A 19,799-nucleotide genomic window follows, 5' to 3' on the forward strand; every position below is an offset into this window, starting at 1 on the left:
GCCCCCAACTCCTACACCAGATGCTGTGTGTGTGTGTGTGTGTGTGTGTGTGTGTGTGTGCGCACAGCACTCCCCATCCTGGATTTCTTTACCTCTCTCCTGGTTTTTATATATATATACATATATACGTATGTCTCCTTTTTGTAAACTTCAGTGAGTACTGGCATAAATATTTTAATAAGTATCAAGTGAAATTGATGTTTACCAATAAAGCTTGAATCCTCCAAGCCTAGCTATATTAGTAGGAACGCCACCAGAAGATGAAAGGAAGTGATTATTCCATTCAATTCAGCACTGGTGCAGCCACATCTGGAGTACTGTGTCTAGTTTTGGACCCCCCATTACAGCAAGGATGTGGACAAATTGGAAAGAATCCAACAGAGGGCATCAAAAATGGTTCAGGGGCTGGGGAACATGATTTCTGAGAAGAGGCTGAGGGAACTGGGCTTATTTAGTTTGGAGAGGAGAGGACCGAGGAGGAATTTAATAACAGCTTTCAAGTACTGAAGAGCAGTTCCAAAGGGGATGGAGCTGCACTGTTCTTAGGGGCAGCAGGGGACAGACGAAGCAATGGTCTCAAGATGCAGCAAGGGAAGTGTAGGTTAGATATCAGGAAAAAACTCTCTCACTAGGGGGGTAGGAAAGCACTGGAACAGGCTACCCAGAGAAGTTGAGGAATCTCCATCCTTAGAGGTTTTTAAGACCCAGCTAGACAAAGCCTTGTCTGGGATGATCTGATTGAGGAAGGTCCTACTTTGAGCAGGCAGTTGTGCTGACTGTTCCTTCCAGTCCTAATTTTCTATCATTTTATGATTGTGTCACATACATGCACCCCTTCCTAATTTATGCATGAAAGTGTTTGTGCAAAGGCTACATAAAGGCTTAAAAGGCCACATAAATTTTAAACTCAATTAGTCAGAAACCACAATTTATTGCACTTTCTGCAAGAATTACTAAGTGAAATTACAGGCAGTCCTTGGACTTACAACACAACTGGTTCCTGAAAATCACGTCTTAAGTCGAAAGGTTGTAACTCGGAACCAATTTTCTCATAAGAAACAATGTTATAAATGGGGGATTGACTCCTGAACCTGGACCCGATAACCAATTTTCACTAAAAATACCCCAGAATTTTGTACTCGATCAATTATAGATGAGTAATATAGCTACATTAATGTATTTCTATTGTAAACAGCAATCATATTGATTTGAAAGGACTTCTTTGAGGTGACTTTGCTGGACTTTTTGAAGGGCTCTTGGTTGGACTTTTTGAAGGGTTCTTGGCTGGAGTCTTCTCAGGAGTCCTGACTGCAGGTTCTTCAGGAGTCTTGTCTGCTTTCTTAAAGAAAGTGTCCAAGGAAGTTTGGACAGATGTTCTCCAGGGAGATGGGCAACTCAGTGAACTTGTTCACCGGTGTAGCGTCGCATCGGATCAAACGTTGTAAAGTCAAAACTGACATCAGAAAGTTGAAACAGGGTGTCAATGTATAACTGTTGTAAGTGTGAAACATTGTAACTCAAAATGTTGTAAGTTGAGGACTGCCTGTATATGGTTGTGTCATAAATATGGTCGTGCCAGACTAGATATTCCAAATGGTTGCTTCTAGTTGAAAAAGAAGACCTATGAAAATTCATGCCAGAAGGCTTCATTTGCTATTTTTATTAATCATTCATTATTCTCCAGTTTAAAAATTCACTTATCCAATCAAGGACCGGTAACAATACTATGCAACATGGGGGCCTAATCACACACACCATGTATCACAGAGTCAAAGAGTCCAACTGAATGAACTACTTTGGTAAAAATCACATTTCATAAGCTCATCAATCAGTGTTTTTAAGAATAAATATTCTTAGAAATGAGGATTAAGTTGTGAAAAGAAAAAATGGACAAAGTAAACAATAAATTATTTGAAATAAGAGATTGTAACTATCTCTAATGTCCACTGGGCAAGTATGTAGTTATATTTTGAACCACATGATGGCAGGATTCTATGAAGAATATAGCAATTTCTCCAGAACCCACTAAAATTGGCCAACTATATTTTAATTTAATGATCACTACATTTCTCAGTCTGCACCCTCATTTTTTTCCAAATAATTCCCCAATATTTACAGCAGATATACTGAGAAACCATCGTACAATACAATGTTGAATCACTCTTAAAGAAATAATTTCATACAATGGGCCTTTCTTCTTGTAACAAACTGCAGTATATTATAAAGTGAATGCCGTGCCCTTAACTGAAATAGAACCTATGTCTAGAGAAACAATAATTATCTCAGATAATGCTCATGAACATTGCAAAGGTTATCTTCAGACGAATGCCATTAGTATTTGGACTGCAGCTGTAGTGGAATCATAGTAAATGCACTGTAACTCTGCAGTAGTGACTCATTTTTGTTAAATTAGTCTTAAATATTTCAGTAGAACTTGGAAGTCAGATATATGATGTGTATTCAATAGATGTTGTATTCATGCTTATCATTAATAGAGTTATCAGTTCTTGAAATCCAGGCTAATTATAGCACATTCATTTGCAAACAGACAGCAGAATTATTCCCTCATAAAAAAGACTGCATTTTTTCTATAGCGATGGCTTAATGGCCCAAGTCTTACAGTTTCTCTCAACAATACTTAAAGCAATGTTTTCTTTGAATATGGTTTTATGACATTTTGTCGTTGAAAATATTGTAAGCTTGCAGGATTTTAGAATTGTAATGGGTTTTTTTTAGCAATATGGGCTAAGTTATGTCAATTCAAACCTTATATTCTTTTTATTTAAATGTGTATTAATCTTTTAAAAAATTATATGAATTGAAAATGTCATCTCACCTGCAAAGTGAAGTAGCAATCTCGGCAGTTCTGGCATGCAAGTCCCAGTCTTTGAGCATGCAGTTTGAACTTAACTGTGAAAAAAGGATAAGGGCAATACAGCACAACTTTGAAAATTAAAGGAAGAGGTTTTTTTGTTGAATCATTAAAGGCATTATATCTTAGTTAAGGCAAATGAAGATATCTAGGATACTGCAATAATAAAAAACAGAAAGAAAACAAAGCTAATTATTTCAGTCAATAAAATTGTGTTTCCAAATGATTTTTCAGTCCCTCTGCATCCAGCCTGTCAAAAGAAGGATACTGAAAGCAAGGTACTGGAAAATGCTGCATGGTTATAGCATGGTTATAGCACCCCACTTCACGGGGTCTGGGCTACATGGAGTAATTGCATCTCTAAAATAATATGCATCTCTCTAAGATTTTTGAGATATCGAGTGAATGAGATTTTTAAAGACGAGATCTCTGGTCTTGGCGGTCCTTGGGGAAATCAAGGACTGCCAAAATGAAATAGCCCTGGCAAGTTTCTCACACAGCTGAACATGCAATAGCATTAAAATGTACCTGTCATCATTTTAAAATGATGAAGAGAAGATCTTCTCAAAGATCTCCAGGATGTTTAGCAGTCAGCATAGATCAGAGATATCTCAGTGAACCACACAGATGGGAGGAAACAAGAGGCAGAAAAGGCTCATTCCTGATATCCTGCACCTGTCTCAATTCCAGCCACATCTGCCAACTGGACTCAGTGGCTTGAGTGAAGCATCTCGACTCTTTTACCTCAGCAGGCACATGGGGTAAAAGATTAAGTCACCAAAGTGACTTGGAAGTCTGAGTCCCGTATTCAAAAGATTTAGACTGTTCTTAAGTCAAAGAGACTTGACGTGCCCAAATAAGGGTGCCAGGTGACTTCGGCAGTTTTAAAATGTTTAACTCCTGATAATCCCTTTGACTTTCGATGAGATGCAGGCTGCAGTATAACTAAGCTGCTTTTGAAAATGGCACTTGAGTGCTTTCGAAATGTAACCAGGTACTTTGAAGAACTAAGCATGGAGTAGGTTTTCATGTTATTTTGTGCTTCTCGCCAACATTTTCTAACCAGTGACTGTTGAGAAAACCCATTTTCAGTCATGGAAGTTGGATGGCTGTGTTTATGAAACACCTCTACTCACAGAGCTAGAAGAGAGACAAGTCCACTACAGGCAGTCACTAGTCTCACGGCTGCTGTAAGATTAACGTCTCCCATTCCCGGCGTTTTTGTTGTGGCCCCACCTTTACAAAGCTCAGGCTTCACACTTAGGAGCATGACAGTATGCAACCTCAGGAGGCAGTCCAGATAGGGGAACTGTCACATAACTCTTAGGGAGCTAAGGTGGACCATTGGGCATCTGTTGTACTCAGGAGGAGGCTGCAATCGTACAACTGTGAATCTCCACATTAGCAAAAACCATAGATTCCCCCTGACTTCCAGCCACATTGTTACAAGGAGTTGTTTAATGTCGCTATTAAGGAAGTGTAGATTTTGAGGTGACCATCCTACCTTTTGCCTTATCAATCAATTAGCCAAGAGCCTTACCTTTCTAACGATGAAATATCAATACTTTATTTGAAAGTAAATTTAACAAAAGAAGGGAAAAAGCAACAGCTCATATTCAGCCTGCTATATTCTCTTGCATGAGGTACTTTCTCTAATGTTATCACAACGACATACTTCAGCGAACCAGCTCCAGAAAGGAAACATGTATTCTGATCCTGTAATCATCCCCACAGTGACCGGAGAGATTCCCTACGGTAAGAAGGCAGTATTTCATACTTGGTAAGCAAGAGTTTCTACTTGCTCAGAGGTGGGAGGTTTTAACCATATATATTGGCTACTGATAATATTTCGTGGTCCATGAGAGAGGACTGCAGCACTTATTTATGTGCTAACAGGAAGTGAAAGCAACTTTTCACTTCACTAGTAAACACACCACATAGTAGGAAATGCTGCTACCTTATCAACCAACTACAGTCCTTATTAGTCTTTCGAGGGTCTAATATCACTGGCCTGTACATGCCGTGTAATTGCAACCATTATTCTTTTATATGTCTTTGTTTCTTTAACAGATTAAATTAAATGTATTCACCAACCAGTAGTATAGGAAGACACAAAGTTAATCTAACGTAACATTTCCTGTTCATAGAGATAAGCTGTGTGTTGGCAAAGGTTGAACTAGACTTGTTTATGTCTTAAGTAACATAAATCTCTGTTTCACCTTGGTTTGCTAAGACAGGTGAAGTTCCAATAATGTTCTTTCAGCTGGAAGCAAAAAAGCAACAAAAAAAAAAACAAAACAAAACAAAAAAATGCAAAAAAGAAAGAAGTTTGATGAGACTTAAGTGTTTATGGACAATGCATCTGCATGGGAAATGGTTATGCACATTTGGCCATATTTCTCAGAAGCACTTGCCTGGAAATTCCCTTCCAGAACCAGATTCTCACAGCCAGATCACCCCAGCATGTCAATACGTGTATGCAGTGCAAAATGTGCTGTTACTTTACCACCATATCCTGCATCCATTGAAGTCAGCATGAGTCAGGGGCCAGGTACAGATATTACACTTTTACTAATGTAAGTGATGAGAAACCAGTCTATACCCGTAGCAGAACAAAAGTACAACACATAGACTGATTTAAAAATGGCAGAACCGGGTCTAAGATTTGTGCTCCCACCAAAGGACAAATGTGTGTTCTGCTCACTTCTGATCTAAACTACGCTGCTTACAGAAAACTGCATAACTTAAACCAATTCTGCCTTGAATGTCTGTTTTTTGAATGTCTGTACCTAGCCAGGTTGTACAAGTAACATGTGACCACAACAGCAATACATGGGCAGCTACATTTGCTTTTTAAGTTTTAAACAGATAGGTAGAACTAGGCACTAAATATTTTATCACAGATCCTCAGCTGCTGTAAGCCAGGGTAGCTCCATAAAAGTCACTGGGACTATGACAGTCATGGACCTATGCATTGTTTGAGGGGTAAGGGCATGTGAAAAAATTACCATGAGGTCATGAAGGATAAGGTTTTATAATGCATCAATTGTTCTGTGGTAACTGTCCATGTACAGGCTCTTGCCCTATGATAGAAGAAGGGTCGTAGCAGAACAAGTGCAACTGAGCTTTCATTTGCCACAATGTAAGAACATACATGCAGGCAGTTGCCTTACAGTAGGAGAGACATACTGTAAAACCCACCCTCATGTACTTTGAACTAGCCAAGTAGCATCACTGAGTGAGAAAAATGGCTTCCAAATGTAAGTTTGCACCCTTCTGTAACCTTCGGTTAAAGTGACCGACCGCTTGAAATTTCCTGGTACAGTTCTAAGTCTCGGAGCTGTATCTCATTGCCTCCGAAGAGTTCCAGAAATGGGACTTTTGTCCTGAATTAAAAATAAAAAAAGTCTTAAATTAGCTGACCTACCCTTCATCTCCAAATGTTCCTATGGCATTAGGCAGCATCCTCTGTGTTCACTGAGAGGATGCAGACAATACTGCCTGGGCCTCATGGACATGAATGTGGTAGGATAGCTATGTTCACATGGCAATGTCACTGGGCAAATTAATGCCACATCTTAGCGGAGCAAATTCACCCAACCACAGCACTATACTTAGGTAGGTCAATCATAACTGGAAGTGATTAGAGACTACTTATGGAGGTCTGTGGAATAATTGAAATGGTGCCCCAATTTTGGCTCCTTAAGATTCGGTCACTTTACCTTCAGTCTTAGAAAAATATAATTTTCCCATCAAGCTACTGGGCTTATAATCTGTGACCCTGATTTGGCCATATTGTATGTGAATAATATACAATGGTAATATCACTGAGTTTAACAGGGTGACCTATTTACATGAAGTTACTCACATGTTTGCATAATTGGAGCCAATAAGAATGTCTTCCATAAAATAAAAGTTATTTGATCACCTCTTTTTTAATTCCCTCACTTTTCAGATGATGAAGTTGGAGTTTTTTTGGGACTAGGCATCGGTACAATCATACTGTCAATTGCCTTTTTAACCTTGATGTCTAAAAAATCTTTTAGAAAAAGGTACTCTTTTCTTTTCTTTTTTTGTTTCCAAAACATTCTTCTCTTTGAACACTAGGATTACTGTAACTGCAGAAGTTAGTCCTTTTGTACAGCCTTTTACACAGGACAACTTTTCCCATTAATAATACTGCTATCAAAAGATGCCCTCCATATATTTTACGGTGAGGCAGACAACCACAGGGAAAAGTAATATGAATCTTCCTTTGGAAAGCCCATAGTTAAGGACCAAGAGGTAAGTCATTATAGATACATGAGGGGGCAAGCAAAAAGTTTAACCCAAATCTGTTTTAGTGTAGTCTTTTCTTAGAAGGGATGAATGCACTTCTAAGTCAAGAACAGAAACTGATGTTCAAATACTACCTGGTTCTTGGTCAAGCAGAGTGCTATGGCATTGCCAGATTTTGGACCCTGCAGAGGTATAAAATGAAGTAGGACAGAAAGGAGCATGGAGGCTGGTGAGGTTTAGGCAATGTGAGTCAGACACCAAGTCTGATTTAATCAATACTGCTGGGAATGAAACTGTTAAATAACAGAATAATAGTATATTGAAAACAGAGACTCACCAGTTTTCTCAAGAATATAGCAAACCACGGTGAAGAGCATGCAACTCTGTCATTTGAAATCTCTTATCACTAATTTTCATTTTGTCAGTATATAGAGCAGCTTCAAACATAAAAGGGTCAAGTTTTAATATTACAGCATTTCTGATTATGTCTGAGCTATTCTCATCAGAGCAGGACACATATGCATCCTCCTATTTATACATAATTTTTTTTTCAGTTTAGCAACTGGAAACACTGGTCTTGAGCATGTGCACTTTCCATGAGGGCTTGTTGTGAGCAGTCCCTCAATAGGATGATAGATATTTCCTGCGTACTCTGGGTGCCATCAGCAAATGGAGCGCTCGGCAATTTCACAGGGAACCGGTTTCAAAATGGCCAAGACCACCTGGAGATAAACCTGGTTGAATTTAGTATCAGACTTCACTGATTGGGGTCAAACCGGTTTATAGAACTTGTGTCCCAAACCCTTTCTGATTTAAATTAAATCAGAGTCCTCCAGTATCCCAGCATGCTGTACAGCCCTGGGCTGGGCTGTCTGTTCCAGCCAAGCAGGGTTGGCCCCGCCCTTCTCCTCCCTAACCAGAGCACTATCACTGCTCCGGCTGGCTGAGGAAGAGGTGGGGGTAGGAAACCCTGCTCTGGAGTATTGCCAGGTCTGTCTGGCAAGGGGGCAGCAGCTCTTGCCAGGCGTCCCCAGGCCCCCACCACCCTTGTTGCTCCAGTGGCAGGAGTGGGGGCAAGGCCAGACCCCAGTGCCTTAGGGGAAGTGGGAGTTTAATTCCCCTATTGCAGGGTGGGGGGGTGGCGTGAACACCAATATGCTCCACTTGTGTACCCGGGGCCACGGCAGCCAGACACCAGTAATCTGAGGGGAAGTGGGGTTTAATCCCCACATTGCAGGCAGCAGCAGTGGGGGCACCGACACAGTGCCCTGGGCTGAGCCCCTCCGAGGAATGGCCAGCTGGCCGCAGGGAGTGGGGGAGAGGGGGGACTTAGCCCAGGGTGCCATGTCAGTGCCCCTGCTGCTGCTGTCTGCAATGAGGGGATTCAACGCCCCACCCCCCTTCCCCTCAGGCTACTTGTGTCTGGCAGCCACAGCCCTGGGTGCACGGCTCAGGGTGCACAAGAGGAGCCTATCAGTGCCCACACCACCCCTCCCCTGCACTGGGGGCATTAAACGCTGCTTCCCCTCAAGCTACTGGGGTCTGGCTCTGCCCCCACGCCTGCTGCCAGCTAGCAAATGAGGGGGAGGGGGCTGAGGATCCCTGACAGGGACTGCTTCCCCCAGCTGGGGTCCCTGCAGGCCAGGGTGGGGGTTTAAACCCCTCCTCAATCACACTCAGGCCTGCCCAGGCCTGGCCGTGCCCCATCTCAGCTTAGTTTCCCTTCAGCCAAGGGCTTGCTGTAGCACTCCCCGGCTTATGGCCTGAGCTACTGCAGGCATGTGCCTGCATTTCCAGAGCCAAAAGTGAATGTCTATTCACTTGCAAATTGGTTCAATCTACACAGGTTAAAGTAACCTGCAAAGATTGAATCAATGCAGGCTCTGGCTTTTTGAATGTCTGTCCCTAACCTTATTGTCTAAGGACCCTATTCAGCATTTACCCTTCTCTGACTTTCACAGAAGCTGTGCCTCGGTAAGAAGTGCTGAATGGAGCACTTAAATTGAGGTCAAGGGAAATTTGCCAGGAGATTTCAATTCTATATTTACAGTTTAAATAGTTCTCAAGTTCATTTCAAGGAGTCTTGAAAAGTTCATGCCACAATATAATCTATAATATATCACTGCAAGTCTACAAGCACTTATTGCTCATGGCATGAAACGCATAGCCTCCGCCCATCCAGAGGTCCCAAAGAAGTCCTAAATGCCACTTACACAAGCCATAAAAATACACAGAGCTTGCATTGCCTCCCTGGCAAGGACAAATTTCTCCCATAATGTACAAGTAATATCTTTTCTTTTTTGAAGAATTAGCACTGTGGCTGTGTCACTGACACCAACATGTCTGCTTGAAGATTTCCCTCATATGGAAAACAGCAACATGATCAAATCACTCCAGGTAACTACTCAACACAAAAGCAAGCTTTTTTTTTTTTCCATATGAACTAAAATTAACTCTATATGTGAACATTTCTGACAAACACATATAGCCCTACATGAGAAATTCTTCCTTTGACAGCTGGGACAGGTTCTGCTGTGGGTCTGGGTCAAATTCAGTGGCCTTGTGGGATAGATACGAAATAAGTTTGTAAGCTCTTTCGAGCAAGGACTGTTATTTTCTAGGTGTTTGATGGTGCTTGAACACCAGCACAATATAAAAATAAAACAACCACCATCATATCCAGGATTTGCCCTGAAGTGCATTTAAAAGTGGGCAGCAAACAACTGCTCCCTTTATATCACTCTTCTATTCATTTTAGTTCGCTTTGCAGAAGCTGATTATTAAGTAATGGTAATATGTGTTAATAAGGGAGGCAGAAAGCAAAGAGGAAAATGGGCAAGTGAATAAAACAGTAGAGTTATGAATTCCTCCCTTCTTTGTCTTATTTTTACACAGTAGTGACATTTTTACAACTGACAAAACATTGCCTGTTTATGTTATTTTTTAACCAGGAAAAAAGTGAATTCATGAATGACATCTCCACTGAGTTTTACCTGGTTGATGATGACCCCATAGTTACAGAAATACAGGAGAACTCGCTGCATGGGGAGAACAAGACTGTGGATACCCCAAAAGACAACAGAGAAGTGACTACTGAGAATGCAGACAGTCCACAAAACTCCTCACCTGACAAATTTACAGTCACTGAGCATAGCTATGGGTATAAACCCCAGATTTTCAATGGAAATACACTAGGATATATATGTAGCAATGCTTACGAAACTCAGACCGAAACACTGGATCCACATGCATCTCCATCAAGCCTAGATACAAATGTTTTCTTAAAGGATTATACAAGTCCTACTCCTTACTTGTGGAACGCTGAAGGAGTGGAGAGGAATATATTTTTACTTGAGAAGATTAATCTCATTTTAAGCAACAGCAGAAGTGGACAGAGCAGCACTTTCAGTTCAGCAAATGAGGAGCCAAGTAGACTTGTGGAAAACCAGCAGAAAGGATCACTGTCCATTGAAAATGTTCAAAAGCAGACACTGGTTCCCGATGAGTTGGTTTCTTGCTTAAGTGCTCTAAATGAAGATTCCAGACATATTAAATCTTATTTTCCACAAACCACTGGAAGAATATTTCAATAGGAATAACTGTAAAATAAAAACTAGGTTTTTTTTTATGACCATGAGGTACCCATATTTGAGTTTTCAAACACCAGAACTGAAAACATAACTCAGGATTTGAAGTTTATATTCTTAAGAGGAATCAAAAAAACTTTTGCGTGGGACCTAGCACATTTCTGGTCTAATTCATAGCCATTAAACTCATGGGGCAGTTTTCACAAGCATGAGAATGTAAATCTGATTTCCTAGATAAATTCAAACTAAGGAAATGTTATACTGCTTCCTCCAATGCCCTTTGCAGTCCTAACTAGATGCTGTATTTCCCCGCTTCTTGTTCTCTTACAGGTATGATGTTTCACTCCAGAGATGTTTGCACTTTAGTAATGCATACAATGATTAGCTCTGGCTCATAAAATACCACGAGATTGTCTGGAATGGCAAGGCATTACATTTAAGATGATTTATATATTGAGTGGTAGAGACCTGGATGCTATAAGTCACAAAGTTGTTCTCATATAAAGGAATACAGCTATTTATTGTTCCACTTTTGTCTAGAAATTAAAATATATTAGAACTACATGTGATCAACCTTTGCCCAGCCCAGTTGATTTAAAACATCTTTCTAAATTTGGCACAACATAAAACCTTCATTCCAAATTCATGATTCAGATATATAGGATTGAAAATCCAGCACCCTGCATTTGCAGTCAATCATTAATTGAAGGAGTCCTTCAATCACCATTGCAATCCCTCAAGCATAAGGAACAATATCTGAACCCCCACGAACACCAACAACATGCCGGAATTAAAAGCAGGAAAGATGACAGTATTACAGTTATCACCCACCTACCCATACACATGCACATACACACATGCTTTTTTTTCATGCCCTCTTCAGTTTTTTCAGCGTCACACATTACAGCTTGACTGAATGAGCTGAACTGGAATGCAGAGTTCTTTGACGGTGTCAGTAATTGGAGCGATCCAGTTGACATAGTATATTTGGACTTTGAAAAAGCTTTTGACAAAGTCCCCCATCAGAGGCTTAACATCCACTTGTGGATTAGAAATTGACTCCAAGATAGAAAGCAAAGAGTGAGTATAAATGGTCAATGTCAGGATGAAAAGAAGTAAACAGTGGGGTCTCCCAGGGATCTGTGTTGAGACCAGTATTTTTTAACCTATTCATAAATGATCTGGGAAAGGGACCGAGTAGCAAGATTTGCCAATGACAGAAAATTATTCAAAGTAGATTTAGAAAAGTGCAGGTGGACAGTGAAGAACTACAGAAGGATCTAGTATATTGAGCAAATGAACAACTAAGTGGCAGATGCAATGAAATCTAGGTAAGTGTAAAAGTGATGTACCTGGGCAAAAATAACCCCAACTATAGCTACACTATTGTGATCTCTGCATTAGCTGTTACCACACAGGGAAGAGACCTAGGAGTCATTGTGAACAGTTTGCTAAAAATATCAGCTCAATGCTCAGCAGCCATCAAAAAGGCAAACAAAATGTTAGGGACTATTAAGAATGGCATTTTAAACAAAACCAAAAGTATCATTATGTCCCTTTATAAATTCCTGGTGAGTCCACACCTTGACTATTGTGCCCAGTTCTAGTCCTCTCACCTCAAAAAGGGTATAGAAGAACTAGAGACGGTACAAAGAAAGGCAACAAGGATGATTAGCGATATTTAGGGGTTTCCATATGAGGAGATACTAAAGAGGCTGGGCCTATTCAGTTTAGAAAAGAGATGCTAGAGGGGGAACATGATAAGGGTTTACAAAATACTAAGTGGTGAAGAGAAAGTAACTAGTAAATATTATTTACTATCTCACGCAATACAAGAACTAGGGGTCACAAAATGAAACTAGTAGGTAGTAAGTTTAAAACTAACAAAAGGAAGTTCTATTTCACAAAGTGTGTAATTAAGGTGTGGCATTCATTGCCACCAGATGTTGTGGAAGCTGACAGTTTAGCTAGATTAAAAAAATGATTGGACAAATTCTTGGAGAATAGGGGCATCAGTAGCTATTGACCTTGGGCGTTTGGGATACGATCTGTGAATTAGAACTGCCTAGACCTTAAATGTTGGAGGCTACAAGTGAGAGAGGGATCGTGGGAAAAACACACCCTGGTCATACCCAGTTCCCTCTCCCTTTCAGCATCCACTCTCTGTCACTGTGTAAGACAGGATACTGGGCAAGATCTACGGCCTGATCCAGGAAATGGCAATTCTGATGTTCTTAGGCAATTCTGATGATCATGTGTAGGTGTATCCATGGCATTAATATTGTATGGCACCCTTAAAAGGATCCTGTGGTACCTCAGGGTGCCATGACACCCTTGTTAAGAGTCACTGCTCTAGGCAATCAGAAACTTGTTTTAAATGCAAGAAGGCTGGCTCACGTTTTTAACAATTTTGTTTCACATGGCAGCCACTGCCACCCAAGTGCAGAGACTCCAGGCTGTGTTAGATAAGACTCTTTCCCCTCGCCCAGTATCCCAGTGGTCCACATAATACCACCCCTAGTCCACCCCCCCCCCCCCCCACACACACACACACTCTATCCAGGGCACTGAAGGAGCTTGCTCTGCCCCTGTTCTAGCCACAGCAGGATGGAGAGACAGCAGCAGGCTGCCAAACCTGCAAAGAAAATGTTTGAAGGAGCAGCTAAAAGTTTGATACTAGAATATGACATTTTAAAGAATATATTTAAGCTCCCTTTACTCAGGTGTTTATGTCTTTGGGCACATTTTAAGACGTTTCCTTTAAAAGAAAGTTTTGACTTGCCATGCAAAATAAGTGTTAAACACATGATCTGGCCTGCTCACATCTAAGTGCACTGTAGCTGTAACCACTCTAAATTTAAACTTACCCATCCAGCAACACCCATCACAAGCCATCCTGCTACAAATATCATGTTACTATGCAGACTGGGAAGCTTCTATCTCCACCTGTGTTATTCTGACATACTGTTCATAACTAAGTTTCTTCCTTAAGACTCAGATTCTCCTAGTCTTTCTCATTTTAGTACTTCACTCCTTGTAGAAACTGATTATAGTTAAAGTACTATTCAACTTGAATAACAATATCAGATTTTGGACCCAAGTTGTTCTAGGCAAACAACATTTAGTTTACCTTTTCCAGTAGTTATTGCATTAGTTTTATTGTAACAAAGTGCTTTATCACCATAAAGCTAAAAGACTGGGCTGGATTTTTCTTTCATTTACATCATTGTAACTCTACTGATTTCTGTTGCATTAATTCAGATTTAAACCAGTGTAAATGAAAGCATCTTAACGGAGAAATTCACACTAGTATAAGTCCAGTGTGATGGGAATCTGGCCTGTTGCCTTCAATGGCTGCGAATCACAGTTATGGTTACAGCAGGGGTGGGCAAAATGTGGCCTGGGGGCCAGATGCAGCCTGCCAGGCCATTCTATCCATCCCACAGGGCCCCTAAAACATTTAGAAAATTCATATTTATCTGTCCCTGGCTGCCTGTCATGCGACCCTCAATAGCTTGCCAAAACTCAGTAAGCGGCCCTCTGCTCAAAATAATTGCACGCCCTTGGGTTAGAGTAAGGGGATATATGCTTTGGCTTACTGCCATTACAAATTCTAGGGAAAAAGTTTAAGAGTTTGTCAAGTTCTAAAATATTTTCTGATATGATGATATTTCTATCATATGCAAATATATATATAAATACATCTACAGTTCAACCCTGCCCACAGTGAAAAGCATGGCAAGACTTCCATGACTTTAATAAGCAGGATTGCATACTTAGATAACTTTGGATACCCAGAAGAATAAGTCATTTTTAACAACTTGTCAGGAGACCAAGGGCCACACATTTATTTTATTTCAGGACTAAGGTATGTAACCTGCGTAGGTCACAACTTAACTGAATACACAGGTTACAGGGGAGGAGACTCTCTCTGTGTCTTGCTCATTATGAAGCTAGCAGTAATCACCTTCTGACATCATCAGCATATTATAAATTTGAGCCTAAACAGAAAAATTAAATGGAAGACTTACTGATTTTGTGTGAGTGTAATAATATTGGCAAAGCTCAGATAAATGTTTCAGGATACAAAACGAAGCTATCTGCAAAAATACAGGGAAGGTTATTTACTTCTATGTTTTTCTTTTGTAGTAGCACCTAGAAAGTCCTATTTTTCACAATACAGTGAGTGGTAAAAGTTTTTCTCTGTTTGTACTAAGCACTGTAAGTGCTTTTCACAAAATTCACCACAGAAAAATTGATGCTGTTATTCACTTGTCTCTAGACTGGAAGCTAAAGCAGTCATGCATGGCATGTGTTCATTTCCTATTAATGTAGCACCCAATGCAGATCCATGACAACTGTTATCTTTTTTTAATGTTTAGAGTACTCTAGTAAGAGGTAAATTTGTTAAGCAAGATTTTTTTAGCAGCTACAAGGTATCTGACAACCAAAATGCTTTTATAACATACTAGTCTAAAATTAGTGATTGCTTCTTGTGCAGGAAGGAAATCATAAAAGAACAGCCACAGTTCTAGTACCTAACACATGAGATGTGGAAGTCAGAAAAATAAGTCTGCTTCCTGACACCCAGGTTGAATACGCTGCATCAGATAGAAACATACTGGATTCTTTTCATTCCATGGAAATGTTTCTGCTTTCACCAAGAGGAGTAGAGGGCTTGATTCTTTGTGGACTATACTTTGTGGACTCTAATGGATCTCAGCTCTAATCTGAAGTGATTTCCAGAGCATAAGGACAGTTTAGTCACAAGGCTCATCCTTCTTTGGCATCCACACTAAGATCCCCGATAAAAATGCTGATTGTTGTCCAGTATGATGGCAGTCTTAATTAGCCACTTGAAATTAATATAGAAAGCAGCGGTAGTGTTAAAGTGATGTAGCTGTGATGGTTCGGGAATTGTGCAAGAGGCAAGGATTTTTGGGGATGATCTCTTTTATTGGACCAACTGCCTAGTTGGGCTAGGATTAGACAAGCCTTTGAATGCAAAACATTCAACCTGAAGAAGAATGTTTTGCATCCAAAAGCTTGCCTAACTATCCCAGCTTTACAGTTGGTCCATTAAAAGATACCACCCAAAGAAATTAATCGATTCATAGATTGTAAGGCTGGAAGAGACCTCGGAAGATCATTGGGTCCAGCCCCCTGCACCAAGCAGAAAAGATAACTGGGGGTCAGGTGACCCCAGCAAGGTGACTGTCTAGTCTCCTCTTGGCTCTTGCATATAGAAGGATGTTACTTGGGTATGTTACTTGGGTAGCCAGCATTTTGGGAAGCTGCAATACTTTTCAACTAAAACTCACCAAAGTTAGAACTGAACCTGTGACTTTATAGGCAAAGGGTCCTGCTCCCACTGCCAGTCACCTTGACCTTCTAGTTATTATTCCTCAGCCACAGTGGTTTTGTAACTAAAAACAATTTACCGTATAAGGAGACTGAGGACTGTATGCCAAATGTATTGAGACAAATAGTACTACTTGCTACATAGAAATGATAGAATCTACCTTTGCCACTAGGCGCATCTCCACGTACCCCTATGGCGTCTTTGTTATTACACTGTCATTTAGTATCAAATGTCAGCGCAGTACTAGCCTGTAATGTGCTGTGTGCACTGTGCATGGTCATCTTTAGCTGCTACACAGCAATGTGATATAACGAGGGAGCACATCACTACTGCAACGTAGCTGCAGCATCATGGTTTTTGCCTGCAGACGCTACGTCTCCATAGCACATTGCTATGGCAATGTAGCATCATGTGTAGACATGTCCAATGTCTCCTACTACTTTTGCTCACTGTCTAAATGTACTCATTTTAGGGCTTTGACTTTCACCTCTTTGCTTCCATCCACTTCATGCACACCAGGTTATGCGTGCTGGCCGCAGTCATTACCAGAAGGCCTCTGAAATGCACAAGCTATCTCTGCCTGCAAGTGGGATTTGATTCAACTTGTACAAGAACAGAGTTCAAACCCTGGTGTTGAAAACTCCTTTGTATGTCATGTCATACTCCTTTTCTCTAAGGGAAATCTTTGCAGGCAGTTTCATGACTGAGACATTATTTTTGCGTGCATAGTGCAGAGGAACTGGTTGGTGTCAGTGCTGTGTGGGAGAGCTTCTCATGCTGAGGTTGCCTTTTGTGAAGCAATAAAGCTGTGGCCTCTGACCTCAGTGTCACGTCCGACACAAATGATGTAGTAAAAGGACCACTCACTGCTTATTACTTACCACCCAAAGATCTTCTGAATAACAGGCTTGCTAGTGCGGACAATTGTCATGTGAGTGTATGATATTCTTCTAACTTTCAATCTGAAAATAATGTAATATCATATCATGGTGTAATATTCTACACACAAAAAAAACCATGCTTGTCCTTTTCTCATGGCTCCTCAGAGGTTCACTGCAACCTTGGTGGAAGGAATCTTTCTATATAGACGGATAGTGAATGGGAAATTAAAAACTACAAGAAACTATGAAGTAGTCCATTAAGATGTCGGATTTAAGATTTTACCTACAAGAATAGAGACATTCAGTTCAAGGCTCCTACATTATCCATAGCTTTAGAGACCACATTAAGCACTTTCCTGAGGCCAGTGCAAGCCCTAGCACCAGAGGGATAAAGTTAGGGATAGAAAAGCAATAATTATTCTCAGGCATTCTTTTCTTGTGGTCATTGTAACAAGTAACAAGTACATTGTAAAATGAATGAAATAAAACTTTGCTAAATTAATCACACATAGTTTATATAGAATTATTTAAAAGTTTAGAACTGATAACATAGGTGTTGATACCATAATATAAATACTATCTATATTGTGCCCTAGTATGGCAAGTATGCTTAGGAAAAGAAGGCATTGTAATTCATTATATAGGGTACTGAACAGTTGTCATACCCTGGATTCAAATCTGGATTCAAGTCCCAGCTCTGCTGTTAACCTACAGTATGACCTTCAGCAAGGCACTTTTCCTCAGCCACCCTATCTCTAAACTTAGGATAATGATAATGACTTCCCTCTGTAAAATGAAAATGACTTCCCTCTGAGGAGGGAAGATCCTATAATTTAGGATCTACAGATGAAAAATTGCCTAAAAGCCAAGAGGTAGTAGCTAAAGAAACTAAACAGGATAGAATAATTCTTCTGGTAGCTGCAATTACTTAATTTTTCCAAGCTCATAATTTTTTGCATAGTATCCCACTTAAAAGGTCTGCAATATTTTTTTATCTCAGTGACCAGTAAATTGTGACATAGAGATTTTGACAGGTCAAAGTGCTGAGGTGGCTAAAATGGGATTAGAAAATTTAACAAAACTTCTCAAAGTTAAGTAGCAAGGCTGAAATATTAGCCCAAGATACTGTGGGTTTTCTGAGTATAAAGATAAAAAGTTAACACCGTGATTCTGGCAAGCATGGTAAACAAATTGCATAAAGTCATCTTGATAAAGGTACTGAAAATGTTCGAGGGTTTTGAATAATCACGCATCTGAAACATGCATGCTTATAAAAACTGTATGATTAGGGCAGTCACCAGTGTCTGTTAGGATTAAGGAAGATTGCTTAAAAGGATAGACAGACTGAATACAATAGCAGTCACAGAAACTAAACTTGTATTTCTTAGAAAAGGATGTAAGGAGTTGTGCTGTGGTTTCATGCATTTGCTTGCTTCATTGACTGTTAGCTTTACCAAGTCAGAAAACCTCACTTCAAATGTGTGTGTAGTAAATAATGTAAAAAAAATATTAAGAGACAAAGCCAAGCACACACTAAAAAATATAGGACATAAAGAGAATGAGAACTGTAAACGTTAATCATTATCAAGCATGGGGATTGCTGTGGTCCCCCTTACCATACTAGCTCACTACTTACTATATAGTCAGGAATACATCTTGCCATAAGAAAAAAAGATTAAAAGTGAAAGCCCTCTTGATTACTTAAACAAGGGAAGACATGAAATTTGGCAGCTGTTCACTGTTTGGATTTTAGTAGATTATCTTGTACAGCATCTTACAAAAATTACACTCAAAGTAATTTTGCTTTAGTACAGAAATGGACTAGAGAAAAAATGAGAGGAAATATATTTAACAGACAGAAATACAGTACTGCACTTGTACTACTGTGTCACTAACTTGCACCAAAAAAAAGGATGGGAATACATAACAAATAGCAGAAAGCTAACATAGCCGGAGATTAGACTGTTTGCTCCGCATACTGAAGCTGTCCAACTGAGCAACAGTATATTAGTAGCAGTATTTACTACAGCTCTGAGGAGCCCTTAGAGAGAGAATGGGTATCTTTACACTGTGTTGCACTGTGCAGACAGATATATCCTTGCAGTAGTAATGAACAGCAAATTAAACATGAATTTGCAATGTAGTATGACAGCACTTTGGGTAATAGGATTTATTGCATTTTTGGGTTGAATAAGCAGAGACATAAAGGAGTATTATTACTCCATTGTGATAGCCACTGCAAAAACGCAAGAAGACCAAAAAACCCCGCCGCAAAGAATTTATGTTCTGATTAGCCCACAGTCATTCAACTAAGGGATAAAGTGAGTGGCTATAAGGAAGGGAGTTGAAGGAAGGAGTTGAAGTATGATTCTTGGAAGCTGGGCTGTGTGTGCATGAGGAAGCTCAGAGAAATTTTAGCCAGATCAAAACTGGTTTCACAAAGGGGACACACACCAGTTACTAGTCCTGGGATCTGGAGGCCTTTTCCATGATACCCATTTTGGTCAAGTTGCTAAAATAAAAGGAATATGAGGCCAGAAGCATGACAGCTGTGTGAAACTAGCTCTAACAGGGATGAAGCTGACCTCAGGTTACAACAGTGTTTCCCAACCTTTTCCAGCCCAAGGCATGCTTACATTAATAAGCACACCTGTTAAGGCATTCCCCATCCTCATACCTATTGTAGCTTGTTGCCATGGCAAAATACCACGGCAAACCTGTTCATTTCTGACGGCACACTTCTGTGCCATGGCACACTGGTTGGGAAACACTGGGTTACAAGTTTCTTTTGTTTTCACTTTGTTTCAGCTATAATCTAG

At 40.1% G+C, this 19,799-nt stretch overlaps 1 protein-coding gene across 1 annotated transcript in view; it reads left to right on the forward strand.

Moving 5' to 3' along the window:
• The window catches only part of IL23R (interleukin 23 receptor), a 43,514-nt gene extending 32,733 nt beyond the window's left edge, over positions 1-10,781 (forward strand). Inside the window, exons 14-17 of the mRNA XM_059727922.1 lie at positions 4,553-4,627; positions 6,828-6,924; positions 9,457-9,547; positions 10,102-10,781. Of these exons, the coding sequence (XP_059583905.1) occupies positions 4,553-4,627; positions 6,828-6,924; positions 9,457-9,547; positions 10,102-10,743 (905 nt within the window). The 3' untranslated portion in view covers positions 10,744-10,781. The remainder of the gene's footprint in view (positions 1-4,552; positions 4,628-6,827; positions 6,925-9,456; positions 9,548-10,101) is intronic.
• The last annotated feature ends 9,018 nt before the right edge of the window (positions 10,782-19,799 follow it).

The sequence above is a fragment of the Alligator mississippiensis genome, chromosome 5 (assembly GCF_030867095.1).
Source record: "Alligator mississippiensis isolate rAllMis1 chromosome 5, rAllMis1, whole genome shotgun sequence".
In the NCBI taxonomy this organism is placed as follows: Eukaryota; Metazoa; Chordata; order Crocodylia; family Alligatoridae; genus Alligator; species Alligator mississippiensis.